Genomic DNA, 21,736 nt, shown 5'->3' with positions numbered 1-21,736 from the left:
GCTAACTATTAATATCACAAAATGTTGGTAGTTTGCTTTAAGGTACATGACTGTCCAGCTCTTAAAGAAAATGTCTAATAATGAGGTTCACATTCAACAAGTTTTTGGTAATAGATCAGCATGTGAAGTAAATTATAGTAAACATGGAAGAGTTTCATTGTAGGATTTTGCAACAATATAGCTAAAACCTCAGAGTAGAATAGTATAAAACACATAAGCGTGTGAAATTCGCAATGTTCAGTTCTCAAAGATCTCAGAAAAAAACAGCAGGAAGCGAGCTCCAATCTTAAAATTCTGTTCATACTGTATGTAAATGTTTCAGCCTCATAAACAATGGCTTTGGTCTATACAGGTAGGTATAAACTATGAAATGTCAAATAGTAATCACTTGAATTACAAAAACAAGAACTTTTCAAGAGTAATCATGCAGTGATTATCCCAATCAGGAGGCTATTAATAGTTATCACAAAATTTTGATAATTTGCTGGAACAAGGTCCATGCAGCTTTAGAAGAAATGTCTTTTAACAACTTTTGTAACAGATCAGTATACATGCACTGTAATATTAAATAGTAAATATGGAACAGTTTCTTTCAGAAGTTAACATGTGATGAACATGTGTAATTAATACATTGTACATGTAGACCAGTTAGTTTGGTAATAGAGAGAGACCAAGAGAATAACAATCTACTGAAAATAGAATCTTAATACAAGAGTTCAGTAATCATGTACTCAGTGGTTACTTACAATCACAACCTTCATATCATTTCTTGGTATTAAAGAGAAATCATGTTGGTAACTCACGTTACATTGTGGTAACTCACGTTACATGGTAACTCACGTTACAATTTTAAGACCTCTGTTATGAGAATTTGAAGCAAAGACTATAAGTCCCATCATATTTCTTGGATGTGTGCTGCATAGTTATTTGATAATCCAAAATACCATGTCTCAGTTGGGCATAGTAAAATTGCTAGGTTAAAAAGTTCATGTTTCGGTAACTCACGTTACAGCAGCTTCTCGAGCTATGTACAATAAGAGCACGCTGGTGTCCGAAGTACATATCTTATATCGAGGACTCCACTTTATTTACTGCTAGATTAATATATTTTTGATTTGTAAAACCAAACAAAGTTTGATTTGAGCCTCAAATATAAAAAATAATCACAAAGAGCAACAAAAATGCATTTTTAGGGATTTTCAGGTCAAAAAATGCTTTTCTGGTTTCAAAAGGTATAAAAATGTACAAAAGGGAACTTTTCTTAAAGGTAAAGTTGGTTTCACACACTTCAAACTATGGCTAACAAAGTAAGATTATCAGTTGTCCTGAAATATGCGGGTAAAATTTTGGTGGTCATGTCGCACAACTCACGGAAATGCCCATGTACACTGGCAATGGCCCCCAACGAGCGTGAGTACAGTGCATCTGTACTGTCTGTGGTGCAATATTTATGTAAAGGAGAAGGAGTTGTATAGGTGCACGCCGGAGTCTTTGTCAAGATGAACTTTTGTGGCTTATGGATGTGGGTATAAAGTAAACTTCGTATTATGAAAATACTTTATATCCTAAACAAACCGATGTATTAATACCATCTGAAAGCAACTACTCATCTTGATGCACCTCCCGAAAATAGGATCTCACCCCATTCCATCCCGGTGACCTGAAGAGCGGACAGCCATCGGACATCGCACGGGAAAAGTGCGGCTTGGATTACCGCTACCACCAGCACCACACACACACACACACGGCTGTGAACATCCGTCCACGTATGATTGTAGATTTTCGTATACTGAGTGGATCTGTTATGTTACACAGCATTGCAACGACAGCCTTTCTACATTTTTGGGATTTTGAAATTCCATCTGTCTTCACATCCGATGAATCCTTTGCAAAGACAAGGGGACACTTCAAGCACAACCACGTAACGTTAGAACTCACGGCAAACCTCATTATACAGCATGTTTGCCACGTCTGGCTTCTTTCGGGGCGTACTGTGTCCAGAAAATGATGCAGAAAACAGATGCAAACGTCCATACTGCCACTTTAGACACATTCGAAGAGGTACGATACGAAGTACACAGTGTACTTAGATTTACTTTCTCAGTTTGTATCAACAAGAAATCGACTTAGAGTAAATACAGTCAGTTGAGTAAGAATTTGTCAATTGACTCAACTCAAGTTCACTTGTTGCCCTATAAACTAGTCGAGATCAGTGTAGATACCTAGTAAGAAATCATTATAGACCTCTATGACCTAGAGTAAATAGACTCTATCTTGTCTATGTCTACTTGAATAACTACTAAAAATGGTGTGTAGAATGCAGACTTGTGATTGTAATATGAGGTGAAGTGAGGCAAGTGCCTACTTCTAGAATTTGTATTTTACACTGTACATGTTTACATATAATGCCTTTTGTGCAGTCATTGCATTGTGGCACCTGGTAACGTTCGTGGTATGTGATACTAGAGGAAATGTGAGAAAAATACCGGTACTCATTTCATTATAAAGTTCAATAGTTGTGAGTGCTACTAGTACTAAAATCTAGTGAAGGAAAGCATTGGAGAAGACCACAACTTTGACAGTGATGAGTAAATATGTTACTCCAAACTGACATTTTTCATCACATACCCATTATGGGCTCAATTCAAATTCTGTTGAAGCATTGGGTGTTTTATTTCCTCAACCTCTTGTGTCTGTGAATGTTAACACAACTCCTCTTTTATGCTCTTGTATAAATGCTTTCTTATATTTCTAATTTCTGTGGGTTGTATGATATAGTTCCATCACTTCAAGACACTCCGGCAGTCAAGAATGCTGAAGAAAGAAAGGGATCTTCAAAGCCAGCACTCGAGAGTGGCAGCTTACCTTCCCACCGCAGACATAAAGATAGGAAACCCACTGCCAAGCCTATCAGGTATGTGCCCACGCCACTGTTTCTGTGCAAGAAGCCTGACCCAGACTCTTCATCCCATGATGCAGAGGAGACGGGAGACCCGAGCGGGTCAGCTGGAGATGACTTGGAAACTGACCTCCGGCTGAACCGATCAAGTTACACCCCAACTCCACTGGCAGAATTAGAGGCGATGGGGGCTGCAGGAAATGATTCCTGTGACAGAGGTGATGATGATGATAATGAAAAGAATATTCTGGCTGGGGAGACTATTGCTGATGATGTTGATGTAGATGGAGATGGCTTAACTGTTCATCATACAAGCCATGAAAAAGGTGGAGGAGGAGGAAGAGGAGGAGGAGGATTGGGAAGGAATTTGCAGTCAGGGATGCCTGAATCTGACAGTGAAGATGTCATCATTGAGACACATTCATATGGTGGTGTTACTATAACAACCAAGACTCCAAAGAGTCTGTGTAGGCAGTTGAGTGGAGGGAATGAGGAGGATTTAGAGTATGACCCATTCTCATCATGCATGGAATCAAAAGAAGAAGCAGGTCTTGATGATCATTCTTCAGGTGTTTGTGATAAGCCCTCCTATGTCCCCACAAAAACTTCGCAAGTTCCAGGAGATTTTTTAGACAACCAGTGTGACAGTTATAGTCCAGATCCCGAGAGAGACCAAAATTCATATCAATTTTCAACTGATGACACTGAATTCGATGTTCAAACTACCAGCTTTCATTCTGCTGGCATACCTCTGTTTGGAGAAGAAGAATACCAAAGGAACAAGTATTCTCCTCAATACTCTCATGGTGACCAAAGTTGTTCCAAACTGCAGTTAGAGTATGACCCCTGCAGTGGTTTCTCTGCTCCACATGACATGAAGAGGGATCTCCCTACATACTCAACTTCATCAAATGAGCCATTTCCGAGTGGGGTCGACAATGAATGGGAACACGATGACATTCAGTCTCCCTCTAAAGCCGACAAAAGAGCTTGGAGCAAAAATGATGCTGAAAGTCGAAAGATTCTCAAAATGAAATCACGTAAAGCTGACATAACAAAAAATTTGTCAAATTCTAAGTCAAAGAAAGAGGAAAAACTAGTTCAGAAAAGTGAAAACAAACAGGTCATGGTGAAGACTTCCCCCAGCAAAGAAAAGACCAGTGTCAAAAGGACTACATCAAGAGAGAAAAATGAAATGAATCAGTCAAGTAAAAGTAAGAAATTGCAAAGTGAAGCACTAAGCGAGACAAAAGAAAAACAGTCATCAAATAAACATCCTCAGCCCATGACAGACAGGAAAATTATGCCTGAAAGTGCAAACAAACATGCTGCCATCACAAAGGAGGGAGCAAAGTCAATCAGTCTACATGACGGTGGTAATGTGAAATCTGTAAGTACTCCCAAAACAAAAGTGTCATCCAAACAGCTCGAAGATTTCTTTCAGAAACGGCAGAAAGTGAAAAAGGAGCAGCAATGCGTGAAGGCAAATGAAAAGAACTGTGACAACTCTGACCTTGTTGAAATATCGACGGTACACAGTAAAAAGCCAAGGTCAAATTCTGTAGATAGTGTTGAAAAGCAGCCATCATTAAATCAGACTAAAGCGAAAAATGTTGTGCAAAAAGGAAAGTATCCCATGTCAAGTAAACACAAAGAAAACGCGGTGCGGGTGGAAAAAACTATGAAGAGTGATCGCAGTGTGTTTGCAAGCATAGAAAAATCGCAAAAGCGCATCGTAAAGAAACCTTCTGTTAGAGAGTGCAACTTTGATCTTTTTGCCATTGCCAATGATTCCGACTCAGAAGTTGAAGATGATGATGATGATAAGCCAAAGTCACGCAGGCCTCAATCTTCAAAAGCGCCATCGGGAAGTTCTGCCGGAGCATCAGCTGCTTCAAAATCAATCCCTCTGAAGGCAAAGCAGAGAATGAAGGAGGATACTCTAGCCATCAAAAAGAGGTCGGCTTCCCAGGGTGACCTCCAGGCTGCAAAGCGCCTCAGAACATTCTCCTCGTCAAGGTCTGCCGAAGATAGTAAGCTCGTTGAACTTGATCTCTTCGGCGATGATAGCGATGAAGCAGAAGAGGAGGTGAAAGTCCGAAACTCAAATTCAAGGCCAGATGGACAGTTGAAACCAAAGCCCAAGGCAACTATTAAGAGTAGTGTCCAAAAATCAAATTCTCTGTCAATTGGAAGCAGTAAGAAACCACCGAGTGTGAAGAAGGAAGTGAAATCCACGTCTAGTTTTAGTCCAGTGAAAAATAAAGGACCACATGATAGTTTCATTCACAAGCCTAATAAAGCCAAGTCCAGTGGACTTGGTGGAAGTGAACAAAAGCGCGGCAAAGCTCCTGTTGGCTCCAATGCTGCACATCTCAAGAAAACCTCCCTGCCGAGGAGACCTTCAGTGGACGTAAGGAGCCCCCTGAAAGAGACTAAGCCTTTTCGCACCACCTTGGGCAAGAAGATCAGAGGGGGTGTGGTATCCAGCTCCGATGAGGATGACCCTGATGTTCTCAGGGATCTACCATCCGACATCGATGATGATAGTGACTCTGAAGACGATGCCTGTGAATCTGTAGGTGATGACAGAGATGACCTGAAGAGATTTTTGGAAGATAGCTCTGAAGAAGATACGTTTGACGAGTGCCTGAGGATTTTCCAAGAGGATGGACAGCGTTTGAGGGAGCAGAGCAAATCTCATTTTGTGGTAAGCCCTTCACTCCTCACAGCAAAACCTACTCTTTGACATCTTATGCAACATTGCTGTTGGTGGTATTGAGAATTCAATACATGGTACAGTCTTTCAGCATTTTCTGTTGCAAGGGAGCAATGTTACAATGGGAGCTCATGTGACATAAAAACACTTTGTAGAAGGGATATCAGCCTTATTTCTATTTCAGTGATCAATGATGAAACAATTTGTTTTTGATAGAGTCAAGGACAAATTATGGATTTAAGAAACACTGCTGCTGGTCGTTATTGGTAAAAAAAAAAATGTCAAAAATTCACCCCTCTGAATAAATCAATGCTGTCCCTTTTACAGACTTTGGCCATTTCAGTCATTCTCTGAGGATGTATTATTTTAAATTCTTGATAAAAGGTGTACACACTCACATACAAATGATACTATATCAGCCTGAAACTTGAAATTTGTTGCTGTCAAGTTCTATATGAATACCAAATTTATGTGTTACAACAAATATCAGAGTACCGAGGTAGGTAATATTTCAATTTGTATACCAAGACTGCCATTCCACTACACACAGCAGATATGAACTCAATGATTATTCGAAATGTTTATGATGTGAAAGTGAGATATTATTGTATTTCACTTGTTTCCAAGAATCACCACCCCCCCCAAAAAAAAAAATAAAAAAATAAATAAATGTATAAAAATTGAAACATCTTTAAACATTTCAAATTACCGAATCAATGACATGCTCTGCACAACTGCACTGGCACCATGCAGTTTATCTTCAAAGCGGAAAGTTCTTGCTTGTGAAATACAAGAAGTAAGCTGTATTGCTTATTCAGTAGTTTGACACCGGTGGTATTGGATATACTCCTCTACTCTATATACAGAGATCAACATCACAGACTAGGAATGAAGATGCTGAGACCTCGGCGCAGAGTGGCAAACAAAGAGTTGCCCACAAGTCCAAGTTTGGGGTACGTAAGTTCGGTCAGGCAGATCCTTTTATTAGGATCCCTGTTTTGGATATCTCGGCCATTTCAAAACCAATTTTCATCAAATGAACTTTGAATTCCTCTTAGCATTACATGCTCTGTCATATTTCATAGGGTGTTTCTCTTTATCTCACAAAAAAAAAAGTTGGAAACCTGAAGCCCCATCTCAACAAAAAACTATACCATACCTTTTTAACAGGAAAATGATGCTCTCGAATTTTAAGTCTTGTTCTGCACAAGAAATGTCATTGTCTTGTCCATATGGGCAATTCCACGGTATGTAGGACACAGATGCCGAAAATTCAAAATGATATTTGTTTCAAACACCATACATTTTCAGACAATACTTGAGTTGAAGTTTTAAGAATCAGAATTTTTTTCAATAAAAGCGGCCATTTTGATTTTCAAAATGGCTGCCAAAATATGCCTATAACTCAATGGTGAGAAAGAGTGTATTGTCACATAATTTACCCTCTGTATATCCACTTTACTAGTACTCTAAACAACAATCTTTTATATGTATGCAGTTACCAGACATGTCTTTTACCACATGATAGAAAGAAAAAGCTGGTTGCGTTAAAGAATTTCATAAAAACTTTTAATTAGTTTGACAATGATGGATGTAACGTCAGTTACCAAAAACAAGGAATTTTGAACTTTATTCATCAAAGAAAGTGAGCTGTATGATGTAACTTAGGATTTCTAATGTATGCCCGTATGCCTTCCTTTCAATACCAGAAAATAAGGATACTTGGCATACTGGAGAGTCAAATGAACACATCAAAATGTGTAACGTCAGTTACCGAAACATCATATACCAGTATGTAACGTCAGTTACCATGACAGTAATTATAACTTAGGCAATTTTTTTGACTTTAGGCCATTCAATACACCTGGGAAGTCAAAGGTTATCAACAAAGAGCAGCAATCCCTTTGATAGGGAATGACGTCATCACCATGGTACACTGTATGTCCATGGATACATTTTTTGTGGTTCATTTTATTTTATTTATTTATTTATATTTTTTTTGGTGGAGGGGGCTTGAGCTTTTGATTTTCGGTTCAGCACAAGTTTAAGGTTAAATCATCTGGAAGTTTAGGTTTACCACATGCAATATATAATGCACTCAAATTACTATACAGTACATTCACAGTCCTACGGGACGATAAAGCTACCAAATTTGTAGGCCTAATCAATTATGTGGTTGCATGGTAACCACCTTTTTCTATTAAAAAGCTTGTGTACAGCTGTATACCAACAGTTTCATAATCTTTACTAATGACTACTTTTGCTAGCATTTTTCTTTTTTTTTTTCTGGAAGCTTAGTGAAGTTTCTACCTCAATGCAAATGCAGGAAGAGATATATTTCTTCGCTTGCACTTATATGTTTGGTTTAGTTAATATGGCACATCTTGAAATGGTACATAAGCAGGCCTGACATAAGGCATGTACTGTCATTACTGTTTGAAACTAACACTGATGTTGCTCAACGTTTAACAATAATGTTGCTCAAAGTGAGAGGTGATTCTAGAGTAAAATAAAAAAACTGTTCATATTTGTTGATTACTTTATTTCATTCATGCAGGGACATTTGTGTAATACATGATAATTATGAACAGGAAGATTCGTTTATATTGATCTTAAAATTCTTTCATTGCAAAGTCCTATTTCTTGGTATCTGGGATGTATTTGCAAGCCTTGATATACCAGTGAAAAGGAAAAGAAAAACAATTACATTCCTTCAAGCAAGGAATAAACAAATGCCCCTTTGACCAAAAAAGCATGCTTCTTCTTCACAGAAAAAATATTAAAAGTGTAACACTAATCATATAAATCATTATTGATAATGGAGATCATTTTGTTATTTGTGGCCCTAACAATGCCTTGAGGGAGAAGGAGTAAAATAAAGAAAAGGAGAAAGAATATATCACAGTGGATTTCACTTAAATACTTTTATTTGTATGTGTTTTTCCCCATGACCTGAAAGATATGGTTTTTTTTTTCACACACAAAAATATCTGTGTTTTGTGTAGTACTTCAGGGCATTATGGGTGGGGTACTCTAGATAGAAACTTTCCTGTTCATAAAAAAAAACCAAAAAAACCCCTTAGTTATGTCAATATTAGATACTTGGAACTGCTGAATCTAAATGGCTCTGTGTAATCATAACTGTTGAATAAAATTTCAATCTTAAGACAAATGTCAAGAAATATCCTCTGGTGCATTTACATTATTTTTGCTCAACTGTGCTATGGCATGGGGGGGGGGGGGGAGCTTGCCCCCTAAGGGCCCCACCCCATTTGTGCCTTTAGATTTTGTTTTAATTTGTTGCTAAGTAAATGCCTCGGATTGTTACTGGTATACTGCAGCAGTATAATAACCTGTTAAATAAGTTAGTTCTTTGTAAACCCCATAGCAAAAGTATGTGTAACGTCAGTTACGTAACGTCAGTTACTGACATGTTTCCCTTTAAGTTTTCATTAAACACAAAGAAAATGGACTAATGTTTCATTTCATTTGGGTATTTGTAATTGGTGAACCAAGCTATGATTCCATATCAAACAAATCACTCTGAAAGGTCAGAATTATAAAATATCACAAAACTATTCCTAATCATGATTTTCCATGTGTAAACCCTATGGCAAATGTAAGCGTAACGTCAGTTACGTAACGTCAGTTACCGTCATGCCTTCATTGAAATTGGCATGGTGCTAAAAGGAAATATCTAAAGTGCACATTATTTTGCACACCTGTTCCCAAGAACCTAGGTATATTGCCATATAAAGCACATAAAGTTTAGATGTCAGGGACATGAGATATTTCCATTTAAATCTACTCCATAATTTCCCATGTCCTTTTTCCGTAACGTCAGTTACCGACACATTTTCACTTGCTATGTGATAAGAAATGCAGTTTGAGAGAAAAACTTTCCACCCATTTCTTCATTCTCATGAACTCATTCATCAATGCTAATTACAAGCCCCAGGTGCTTTCATTCACAAAACTACAACATAAACAATTTCATGAAAATCCTTACGCGTAACGTCAGTTACCGTGGAATTGCCCATATGGTAGATATTCATTCTAAGACTGCTGCAGTCGTGTCTCACGTTTGCAGGAAATGTGTCCCTCTGTTGTTAAATGTTACATACTGGTAATACTCAAGTGTAAACTCGGTGCACATTTTGGTATAGATGTATGTCAGTGAAATTGATGAGCTGTGGCTTATGTTCACAGATTCATTTCTCCCACAAGTTGCAGGATCAAGATATCAAATAACAGTTTGCTTTACTGGAAATGCTTTGAACAGAACATATTATAAATCATTATGAAATTCAATTTTGTTACATTTAGGCCATGGGTTTACTGATATATTGCGTATAGATGTTTTGCTATCATTGCAATATCTTTCTCTGAAAGTAGGCTTTTCCCTGTGAGTATACATGTTTGTTTGTTTTTTTATATTCTTTTACATACATGTAAGCTTTTGCCCATAGGAAAAGACATGACATTTTTAACTGCAGTGAGATTTTTAACACAGGCTTTGAAGAAAAAAAAATGATTAAAGAAAAAAGAGTGCTGCTTTAAATACAAATACCATAAAGGCTACTTTTGGACTTGCAGTATTTTTTTCCTGGATGTCATGGAAAATTAACTTCTAGGATCCAAAGAGGAGGAGGGAGCAGCCCAAGAAAGCAGCAAATGCCAGGCCCAGCCCCGCCCAGATGTGCTACAATCGCTACCAGATGATGCAAGAGAGGGTTCGGAGGTCCTCACAGGAGGAGGAGGCCAGCGGAGGTCGGCAGAACCCGGAGGGCTTGTCCATCACGGGGAGAAAGAGGATTGCCCACCAGCCAGGTATAGAACCGATTCCATTTATAGATTATAGATTCCATTAATTTCAGGTATAGAACCAATTCCATTTCATTCACAAAAAAAAAAAAAAATCCATTCCAATTTGTAATGATGGAAATAGCCTCATTGCACTAAAGATATTAGAAGAACAAGAAAAAGAAGAAATAGAAATGGGAGAAGAAACAAGAAAAGAAGAAAAAGAAAGAAAGGAGAGGATGATATAGAGCAGAAGAAAATTCGAAGAAGAGGGAGAAAGTAGAGGAAAAGGGGAAAAATGATGAGACTCCTTTTCCTAACATCTCTAGAAAAAGATGATTCATCTTAAAAGATGTATTTAGTTTGGATGGTACATAAATTTTTTTCTTTAATTTCAAAACATAATATGTCATATTGGTTTACACAAATTGATAATTGCACCGCATATTCACCCTTTCACAGCTGGAGGCTGAATTGTACATGTTGCTGTCCATTGATCAATAACAATCTTCTTAAAAATCTTTATGAAAAAATAGTGAGCTGTAACTTTTACTTTTTCATTCTCTCCATACATATTGCTGCAATCTTGTATTCTCGGTCAAGTGTGTTATTTGATGATATATCAGTAAAGCAGTCTCAGTCATGTTAGAAAGAGAGAAAAAAAAATAATGTAATTATCCCAGTAATTTAATGCTACCCTCACAAAGCTCCACTTACAGAAAACATCAGGGAAGTTTCTCCTCTGTAAGAAGGACATTGGTGATAGGCAAGGATCATTTGCTTCTGTAGTGACAGCCCCCCCCCCCCCCCCCCCCTCCATATCACACTAAATCTGTGCTGAATAGAAAGCAGGAGTTTAAACTGCTCTGATGGAGAATTTATCCCCTTACCTCCCAAGATATGCTAGTCACCATAGGAGCCTATACATGGCTTGTCTAATTCCTGGTGGCATTTGGGTTAACTTTCACTCTGCTTTGCCATATCCACTTGAGTGCTTTCATTGCTGCTCTGCATAGTGCCTGAAACTAGCTGTCAATGAGGAGGAAATCTGTTAATCTTCCTAGCCTTCATGCAAGACTTCACTGCATTGTTATCTCAAGTGAGTTCGTCTCACTTACATCATGGCCAAGTGTTTGAAAGAGTTTACCTGAATGCCATGAAGATGGCTAGGTAAGCTTAGCTTACCAGTAAATGGCATCTAACTGCATAATGGAATCAGTGAAGGTATTCATACAGAGGAATGATGCATTCTCGTAGACACAGCCCAAGTGCTGAGACTCCAATTCAACAGCACATATAACATCACATTGTATAGGCACAGTTTTGCAAGATATTCAACATTTTGCAGGTTTTTGATGTGCTGTTTGTTATGGTGTCGGTCTTGTTTTAAGACTGGCCAGTTTACCCATGATATTTCACCTACAGATGATATTTGATGAACATATTTTATGTTGCACTCTTTGTACATTAAATTACATAACACTGCAATTAACCACATGAATCAAATTTGTTATTTTTTTTGACGCTTTTTGTAGCCTTAATTTAGACAAATCAAATGAAATTGTTACATTGTAATGACACAAAATATATCTATAATACAATGTTTAACGGAAAACAAAATCACAAGTGTTCTCTGACAGCTATTGCTGTCAGAGAACACACTGTAGCTAAAATCTGCAATGTTTTCTGTCACTTTAATTAAGGGACAACCAACTCAACATTACAGCGCCTCACAATGGGATCAAACCCATCCAACAAGACGACAGCGATGTCGAACGCAAAATCAGCAAAGAGGGTGGCTCATATGCCCAAATCAGTGAGTGTAACCTTCAGATGTTTTAAGTATTAAAGAGTCTATTGACTGATTCTGTGACGCGTTATGTGTATTATCGGCATTGGCAGCGCCATTACTGCGGTGTCATAGCCGACCCCCCCTCCCTCTCCCCCACCTCCTCCCTATATTAACACGTGCACGGAATGAAAAACTGATGCATGGTTGCTTTAGCCAATAGGCGTCTTGTACTGAGTGCGCGGATGCTTGCTTAGTGCGCGAACCTTTGTAACAAGTGCACATACTCCTGCTACAAGTGCGCGATAAACATGTTGCCCGTGGGGTGGGGGAGAGGAGGGGGGTAGGCTGGGACACCGGAATTTGAGCTTATGGCTGCGCCCAGTGCCACAAATTGTCTGCTGCCCTCAACGAATCCGAATCGGTCTATAGAAACTGGATGATCCTGTGCAAAGTGTGGTGACACATTTGCTCTGGGACAATTGCTCCGCTCTTATTTTCTCCAAAAACCTGGGATTAGGCCTAAGACAGGGTTTTAGGTTTGGTTTGATGTGAGGATTAGGGTTAGGGTTGTGATTGTAGGCAGAATTTATGTTTGGCCTAGTGTGCAGATGCATCATGGGAGCAATTGACCCTAGAGCAAATGTCATGGAACCACACAGTGTATCTATAGAGATCTAAGGGTCTCATGTTAAATGAATCAACTGGTTTCTTAGCAATGTGAATTCACCCATATCACTTGCACTTGAATGTATGTATATTCTTTTTCTTCTACTCTCCATAGTAAATCTGCTGTCTTTGACTAAGACATAATAGAAATGTTATGGAGGAGTCAGTGATACAGATAGTTATGACTATGTTTATAAAGGTAAAAGTAAAACTTGAAATTATTATAGCCATGGAAGTGATGAAAATGAAGACGAAAGTGAGAATTTTCAATTCATAAAAAGAAAGAGAAGTTAAGCTTATATCATACTTGCATTTTTTTTTCAGAGAACTCCTTACATAATGTGAGCCAGAATAGTAATGATTGTACTATGTATAGTAGCAAAGGTAGTCATACAAAGATAGTAAGGACAAAGAACAATAGAGATAACTTTATCGCTTTTCTTTTCCTTTTATACTCTATCCATATCTTTATTTGAAACTTAAAGAGATTTGATGACACGCCCATGCACCTGTTGTCTTATTTTGTGTATTATATAAGTCGAGCAAGAGACCCATGGTGGTTCCGGACCGGAGCAACAAGGTGCCGACCAACATCAGGCAGCGCTATCTCAACGTATTCATCGACGAGATCGTCAAAACGGCCAGGACAGAAAAAGAAGCCTTTGAGAAGGTAATTATTGTATGCATGACACATGGGATCTAAATGATGACATATTCTACATAGGAATGTCATTTCTGTTTTTAGCACTCTTGTGAACAAACATGGTTGACAAATTCATGGAAACTGCCAGGATGAGTACATAATAGATGCAGGACTGAAAATAAGTGAAATGGGTCAATCTAGCCGAACTTGACTTTTTCATATTTTCTGAAAGAGCGGGTCTTCTTTTACATTTTGCTAAAATTTGGTATCATAAAACGGGCAGGAAAGTGTGTTTTTTTAGCAGTTTATCTCGAACATATTTGGTAGAATAGTGTGATTATGTGTGTCTTTAGAATCCCTTTTTCATTTCTGAAAAACCTTGTCCACACTCTTCACTTTCAACTCTAATAACTTTTGAGAGGATAGTGCTACTGCTTTGAAAGTTGGCATTAATTATGGACAGAATGTGTTCATGAATCATGCTTAATTTCAGTTTAATCTGATAATCCCTTCATTGTTGTTACTCTGGTGGTTTACTTCCTGTTTTTTGTCCCATTCATCGCACAGCCAGCACGGTTTGGTAAAGATTAAGTGCTTGAATAGACACTGTACTTCAGAGCCTCTTTTCTCAGTTCACACTTTTCCTGAGTTTGTGCTTTCTTTCCAATATTTAGATAGGTTAGGAGAGTCCATTTCATTTGAGTTATACATCATTTTTAAGCTTAAAGTCTGCTCTTTCAGAATATGGGCTTAACTAAAAATTCATATCTGGCGACTTTTTGTTTGTTTTGAGGTGCAGGGTCACATATGTGACATTGGGCTTGATTGAAGACTACCTTCCTGCAAAAAGTTTCACAGCTGTCCATACTTTTGTGGACCAGCATGGCCACTGGCCGAGAAAGTAAGGTCTAGATGATGAAAGTGAAATGAATTAAAAAAAAAAAGTTGTTCTTCGTCCCAACATTTGTAGGGTGTAACACACAATCTATGATGATTGTCAAAGTTGGAGTTATGTCTGTAAAATTGTCTCGTTCGTCAATGTCGAATATAATGTTAAATTCAATATTGTCCAAAATCAAGGATATAAACATGCTGTCATGAATAACAATGGGGATTATTGTGTTAATGTGAATATTGGTCATATGGAATGGTAAACCATGATAAGAAGAAGTATGATTTATTTGATAAAATCGAAAGAAAGAGCAGGATGAACTCCTACAGTGTGGCCTGATGCACCATGCAAGAAGGAACTAGTAAGAGTAAGAAGTTAACCCGTTGAGGATGAGTCCCGAGTATACTCGGGCAGGTGTCTATGTTAAATGCCTGTTGTAGCAAAATCAGTCCATCCTCAACAGGTTAAAGATGGAAAGTGAGAAAAAAAGAGGAGAAAGGTAGAGGGGTGAAAACAAGGAAGTGAGAATTTCAGACAACAGAAAATATATAAGGAACTTACAGGACATACTGTCTTATGATAAAGCCAACCTATGCTCTGCTGGTATTTTATGACGTGGGTTCTTTACTTCTTCTTTTCTTTGCTATGTTTCTTCTACAAAATTTAACATAGGCAAGCATCATCATGTTACGACCCCAAATATGTGTAGGACTTGAGCGAATGTGCTGTAATACTGTAAAAGTGGATATTTTGGTGCAAGTAATTTGTCGTGCTCGGCCGGATAAGATGAGTTTTGCGTGTTTTTAATTCTGCAAAATCAAGAAATCAACCACTGGAACATACGGCAAGCAAAAATATTTTTATGCATTTAATTTTTGTGCTAGCTTCTGGTTGCGTGAAATGCGCAAAAATTTCAACACCGCGAAAATTTCCACTTTTACAATAGTGACAAATGTCAATTTCTGTTTTTATGCCTCCGCCACGAAGTGGTGCCGGAGGCATTATGTTTTCGGGTTGTCCGTCTGTCCCTCCGTCCTTCCGTCCATCCGTAATGAATTTTGTGGACAGGGTAACTATCAAAACCTTTTGAGGTATCCTAATGAAACTTGGCATGTATGTGTATTAGGGGGTGAAGTTGTGCCTATCAACTTTTGGGTGCACATGCTCAAGGTCAAAGGTCAAAAGGTCAAGGTCAAATACATAAAATTTCACTATTTTCACCATATCTATGCAATGCCTGAAGATATTTTCTTGAAACTTAGTGTATACATGTATTACCCGATTAAGATTCTCTGGTGAAAGTTTGGGTCATGAGGTCGAAGATCAAAGGTCAAAAGGTCAAGTAAAAATATCAAAACTTCACCTCTTTTCTCTGTACCTTTGAAATTGTGCAAGGTATCTTCATAGAGCATAGTACATATACATGTACTGACTGGCAGTGATTATCTAGAAAATTTAGGGTTCATGGGGTCAAAGGTCAGGGGTCAAAGGTCAAGGGAAACACTTCAAAATTTTACTATTTCCGTCATGTTTATGCAATGCTGGCAGGATTATTATTTCTTTAACACTTGGTGTAGGCATGCATAACCTAACAGAGATTCTTTGGAAAGTTTCTTTTTCTTTTGTTTTTGCCTCAAAGGTCAAAAGGTCAAAGATCAAGTGAAAGTGCTGAACTAAGCTTTTCCTCCATACAATGTATCTCGGAAGTGGCTCAAGTTATCTTGAAACGTGCTACATATTTACATTGTATGCATGTTCTGCCTGACGGTGATTATTTTTTTAATTTTAGGGTCAAAGGCCAGATGAAAATGGTAACAATTTACTATTCAATACAGAAATTGCACTTTTTCTCTGCACTTGAAAATAACTCAATGCATAAACCTATGAATGGGTCAAAGTCAAGTTAAAGTCCTTAACTCCCAAATACATGCTCTCCTATTCATCCAATTAAACCTAGGTCAAGGAAGGTGAACATTTAACACATTTGTGACAAACTTGTCGTTTTAATATTTTGCCAATTTTGTGAAAATGTAATCACACATTGTCCACATGTACTATCTGGACCTATTAGGAGAATCATGCATTATGGCGGAGGCATACCAGTCGCCATAGCAACATTTCTAGTTTGTTTTGTTTTGTTTTGTTGATGAAGATAGGTTTTGTTGTCTGTGAGGTGTAGTTGAAACCAACCATTGATGATGCCTATAGCATACAGAAATGATGATGTTACAGTCTCTTGTCACAGCTTGTTTTGGAACCAGGTGCGAGTATGGTTTGCAAAAATAGTGTTCACAGACCAGAAAAGGTGAGGTTGTCTTGAACGAGTTTCTATGGCGATGAATGGCTGTGACATCACACTTTGGTTCTCCATAGGGACTGGAGGAAGAGAAGGTCGTCTACCAGAGGGCTTCCAGCCGCAACATCTACCTCAACCTGTGTGTGAATGCCCTGAAGAAACTGCAGAACGTCACGGCGAGCCAGCTGGACTCCCCGCCGTCCACCCCGACGCTGATGTCAGCCCGGAACGTGATCTCGCACGAGGCGGTGCTGGGAGGGAAGCTTGCGGCCAAGACTTCCTTCAGTATCCATCGCAGCTCACACAGCCAAGAAAAGGAGAGTTTCACTGGTGAGAACACAACCCTTTAGTTTTGTGGTTTGCCTCATAGAAAACTTCCATGGAATGCCATTAGATGAAAATGGACTAATATACTAGTATTTAATATGATATGATGTCATATCATATATTGTCATGTCATATCATATCATGTATCATACCATACTATATCTTATATCAATCACAAATAAAAGTGAGATATTTATGAGTAAAAGCAAGGATGGTTAAAGGTGCATATGCAATTTAAAAAAGGTTAAGAATTGTGTGATTGTAGGCACTACCATGTCAGAAAAAGAAGAGTTACGAACAAGATTTTTTACGAATGCTTGGAATTCAAAATATAGAGCCTTCTCATTGCTGATTTTGCTATTTTGTAAAAGCATATTTAGTGCCACTTCTACATCCTGAGTATTTTCTGTTTTTAGGAAGTTTTTTTTTTTCAATACTTGTGTGGTTGATGACTTTGTGATAAAATCTTGTGCAATTTAGCCTTTGTTGATTTAAGGATATTTGAAAAAAAAAAGGATAACCATGTGAAATATGGAGCGATTTGGAGGAATTTTGGAAGTGACAATCTCCTTCTCCTGTGAAGCCTTACCAAAGCTTCTACTTTTGATACTTGTATCATGTGTAGGAGCACAGCTCTACGAGAGACTGAAACCGTTCATCCTCACTGAGACGCTGCTGCGAGAGAACGGCTATCCTCGACCATCAGAAGTATCGGGACATGTCCTCATTTACAAGGAAGAGGAGACCAAGAAAGTGACCAGTAGTGACCGTGAGTAATGCCAGCTGGAAGGAAAAGGTCCATCCTTGTATTAAGTTGCTTCGTATGAAAGAAAAACCAGAGAAGTAGATCAGTGAACCTTTGGGGGGGGGGGGGGGAAATCAGACACACAAAAAATGCTTATGATCAGATAAAGTTTAGGCAGAAAGACAAATAGACATTGTATGACGTAGGTGTTGAGCACCTCTCCATTTGTTTTGTGCACAAAATTTAACTAAATAGAATTCATTTTTCTCAAATATTTTGGCACAGACACAACTTATCCATTGAGGAGGACATGCAAAATCATATTACTCTTATCATATACCAGCAACAGGTCTGAAGAAATTATTTCCCTTGAGAAAAATGAAAATTTGTGACTTATGTGTACAAACAGAAAAGAGAGCTGTTCAACATCTACTGGTATGTCACACAGATTTGCCAATATGTCTTGCTCTATAAACCTTAGCAGTTCATAAATGTATTTGTGTGTGTGTTCCCCCCTCCCCCAATTTTCAATGAGTTAATTTCCTGATTTTTTTCCTGTTTTTATACTAAAAGCAACATGACATCAAGATGGAATTCCGCTATGATAATGCTCAATCCATTTCTATTTATTGTTCTTCATTCTGATCAAATGCATGCTCTTCTCCATTGCCATTCTCATATCTTTACATTTTGTTTTCATGGTGTTTTCTCAATGTTGCGCTCAGAATTATTTGTCATGTGTGCAAACCAAGCCTGTTAGGCCATGCACTGCTTGTTTGACAGGCATCTGAGAATTCACACACTGACTTCTTGTTTGATTGCATGGGTGTAGATTGATTTCCAACAGAAACATTGGGGAGAACTATCAAGTATCAGTTGTAAAAAGCTATGTTCCTGTTGTATAACTTGAATATTTATCTTTGAAATGCCTGGTTTATTAGATATTGCATTGATGGAAAAGTTGTGTAGTTGTTAGGCAGCTAGAAAACAGCAAGATCTTGAACATTTCTGAGAGAAAAGGATTTTAGAAGGTTTGACAGTTATGCCTTCTTAACATTTCATGTGATACAGGTAGGTGGAAAGCTCCCACCTGCAGTGTAGATTAGCAAGCTGTGATGTCAAAGCCATTCATACCAAAATGTGATGTCATAGCCATTCATCACCGTGGAAACTGGTTCTAAGCAACCTCACCTGGCCCTAGTGTTTATGGGCGCATTTGGTTCCAACCCATGCTGTAACAAAAGACTGACGTCATCACTTCAGTACTCTATAAGATGCATTCAGTTTGGCTTCAGAAAATTAACTGGAAAGTTTATTTTCCACTTCTCTCTATACTGTACATGTGTGAACACCAGCTAACCAGCAAGTGTGCTGTCGTTGTGGTGCAACGTTCCTGAGGCGGCCGACGGGGCAGTATATCACCAAGGAGCCCTGTACCTATCACTGGGGCAGACTGTGGACTCGCAGGAGTGAGATTACAGTTTTGTTATTGTTTTGTTTGTTTTGTTTTTTGGTCCTCATGGATATTCATTTTATGAACAATACTGTTTATCATAGTGTCATGAATATTCACGTATGATTGTTACATGCCCAAATGGTAATTACTGACGAGATTACAGAATGACATGGCTTTTTATGAATGTTGCGGTGATCAATTTTCGTATTGCCTGAACTTAAACCGTTCCATGCCGAATTCTGAAATCCCCATAGATTTAATACACAGGCCGCCAGGTTCCCGTAGGGAATGGGTTAACATATCTTTGTAGTTTGAGGGAACATTAGAAATGATTGCCCTTGGTGTGAGTATTAAGATGGATGTTCTAGTAGATCAAGGCAACACAGTAGAGGAACCAATGCTGTATGCCCATTTGGGCTGTATATAATATGTCATGATAATGTTATAATGAAAGTGATAATGTCAATTGTGATGATTGTGATGAGGAAAAGGTTGATGATAGTGAAGAGAAGGAGGAGGAAGAGGATGATGATGATGATGATGATGATGATATGGTGGTGAGAGATGATGATAGTAAGGTGATGCTGATGCTAATGCTGATGATGATGCTGATAATGCTGATGATTGTGATGTTGGTGCTGGTGATGATGATGATGATGGTAATGATGATGCTGGTAAGATGATGATGGTGATATTGGTACTGGTGATGATGATAATTGCGATGCTGATGATGGTGATGCTGATGATGGTGGTAATGATGATGGTGATATTGGTACTGGTGATGCTAAATGATGATTATGATGCTGGTGATGCTGATGATGATGGTAATGATGATGATGGTGGTAATGATGATGATGCTGGTAATGATGATGATGCTGGTAATGATGATGATGCTGGTAATGATGATGATGCTGGTAATGATGATGATGGTAATGATGATGATGCTGGTAATGATGATGATGCTGGTAATGATGATGATGGTAATGATGATGATGATGGTAATGATGATGGTGGTAATGATGATGATGATGGCAATGATGATAATGATGATGATGATGGTGGTAATGATGATGATGATGATAGTTACAAAGCAATCATCTCCCACCTCAATCTCCTATCTTGCCCTAGTTGCTGGCGTGCTTGAAAGCCGTTTCTCCTGCTGCTCCGGAGACATGGAAGCCAAGGGATGCTCCTCAGCAAGAGTAAGAAATACAGTTTGTGAAACAGTTCTTCAATTTGAAGAAAAAACAACAACAACAAACAAAGAAGTATAAAGTGTACAACTACAAATAGTAAGCAAAGAATCAACGTTGGTGAAGGTGATGGGACAAACTGTCACTTCCAAGGCAATCTGGATGTAGCTATCTTTCCAAAGCGCAGCTGAGGAAAGATAGCGTACGCATTCAGATCGCCGAGGAAGTGATAGTTTGTCTCATTGCCTGAAACCCAAAGTTGATTATTTGCTTTATATTCCACATCTATATTCCCATTTAATTCCACATCTGAAATCTTTTTAACTGGGGGGAGGGGGGGGGGGGGGGGGGGAACAACACAGCTAACAAATTAGATCTAGATTCTAACGTCAGTTAGACTGACGTTAACGCCAAGACCAAAAACACTAAAACTGCAGATCTAACTCTAGCGAGAGTCAGAGAGTCTAGACCTATCTTAGGTAGGCCTACTCTAGGTATCTTTACGTTCTCTTACCAATCATGTTGGTGCTAAAAACGCTGAACATTCTGAAACACGAGCAAGGCGACTAGACTATGTACTACTAGTACACGCACAGTTTAAGGTAAACATACGAGTCAAGCTGGCGATTACACAAATTTGTTACGCGCACCGCAGCGTCGCCTCACTGACGCTAAAAGTGCGTTGCACTGTGGTCTATCACTTGACCCAGGTCAAATGATAGACCACAGTGCAACGCACTTTTATTTCGCGCGTACTCAAAACTGTATTTATCATGCGTTTGGACTTTGTGGACTTAGAGATCAGCGAAACAAAAATGACTATCAACACAGTGTAACGAACTTTTCTTCTCAGGTGATGTGATGGGCAAAACTACGCTTTATCACGTGATCAGCTCTTGACCAATCCTATAGCAAGATTTTTAGTATGTGGAATATAAAACCAAATATGCAATGCTCTCTACTGTGCTCATTGAAATGAAGAACTATCATTGCATGTATAGTGCAAACCATCTTATCTTTACATGTTGTATATCATTTTATTGGGATTATTTCACTTTTAACACATTGAGGACAGGCTGATTGTGCTATAACATGCATTTCCCATAGACACCTGCTCGGGACTAGTTTTCAATGGCTTAAAGTACGTAACCTTCCTTGAATTTGTCTCACCTCATGGATGTTTTAGTTTATTACGTCAAGTCTGCAAGAACAGTCAGTTACTGTTAAAGACATGTACATAACAAACATGTAAATTTGTCTTATAACTTTCTGCTTCATCATATGCTTGTCTTCCTTGAGGGGGTT

The 21,736-nt window shown here is 38.4% G+C and overlaps 1 protein-coding gene across 1 annotated transcript in view; it reads left to right on the top strand.

Annotated features, from left to right (window-relative positions):
• The first annotated feature begins 1,932 nt into the window (after positions 1-1,932).
• The window catches only part of LOC139742646 (uncharacterized), a 31,462-nt gene continuing 11,658 nt past the window's right edge, over positions 1,933-21,736 (top strand). Inside the window, exons 1-10 of the mRNA XM_071653172.1 lie at positions 1,933-2,061; positions 2,779-5,609; positions 6,485-6,579; positions 10,264-10,448; positions 12,125-12,237; positions 13,418-13,549; positions 16,788-17,040; positions 17,663-17,806; positions 19,138-19,251; positions 20,367-20,440. Coding sequence (XP_071509273.1) covers positions 1,959-2,061; positions 2,779-5,609; positions 6,485-6,579; positions 10,264-10,448; positions 12,125-12,237; positions 13,418-13,549; positions 16,788-17,040; positions 17,663-17,806; positions 19,138-19,251; positions 20,367-20,440 — 4,044 coding nt within the window. The 5' untranslated portion in view covers positions 1,933-1,958. The remainder of the gene's footprint in view (positions 2,062-2,778; positions 5,610-6,484; positions 6,580-10,263; positions 10,449-12,124; positions 12,238-13,417; positions 13,550-16,787; positions 17,041-17,662; positions 17,807-19,137; positions 19,252-20,366; positions 20,441-21,736) is intronic.

This window comes from Diadema antillarum, unplaced genomic scaffold, assembly GCF_040938485.1.
Source record: "Diadema antillarum isolate AM-2024a unplaced genomic scaffold, OU_Dant_1.0 seq00001011_RagTag, whole genome shotgun sequence".
Classification (NCBI taxonomy): domain Eukaryota; kingdom Metazoa; phylum Echinodermata; class Echinoidea; order Diadematoida; family Diadematidae; genus Diadema; species Diadema antillarum.
The sequence above is the reverse complement of the archived record's forward strand: the minus strand, read 5'-3'. Positions and strand labels throughout refer to the sequence as shown.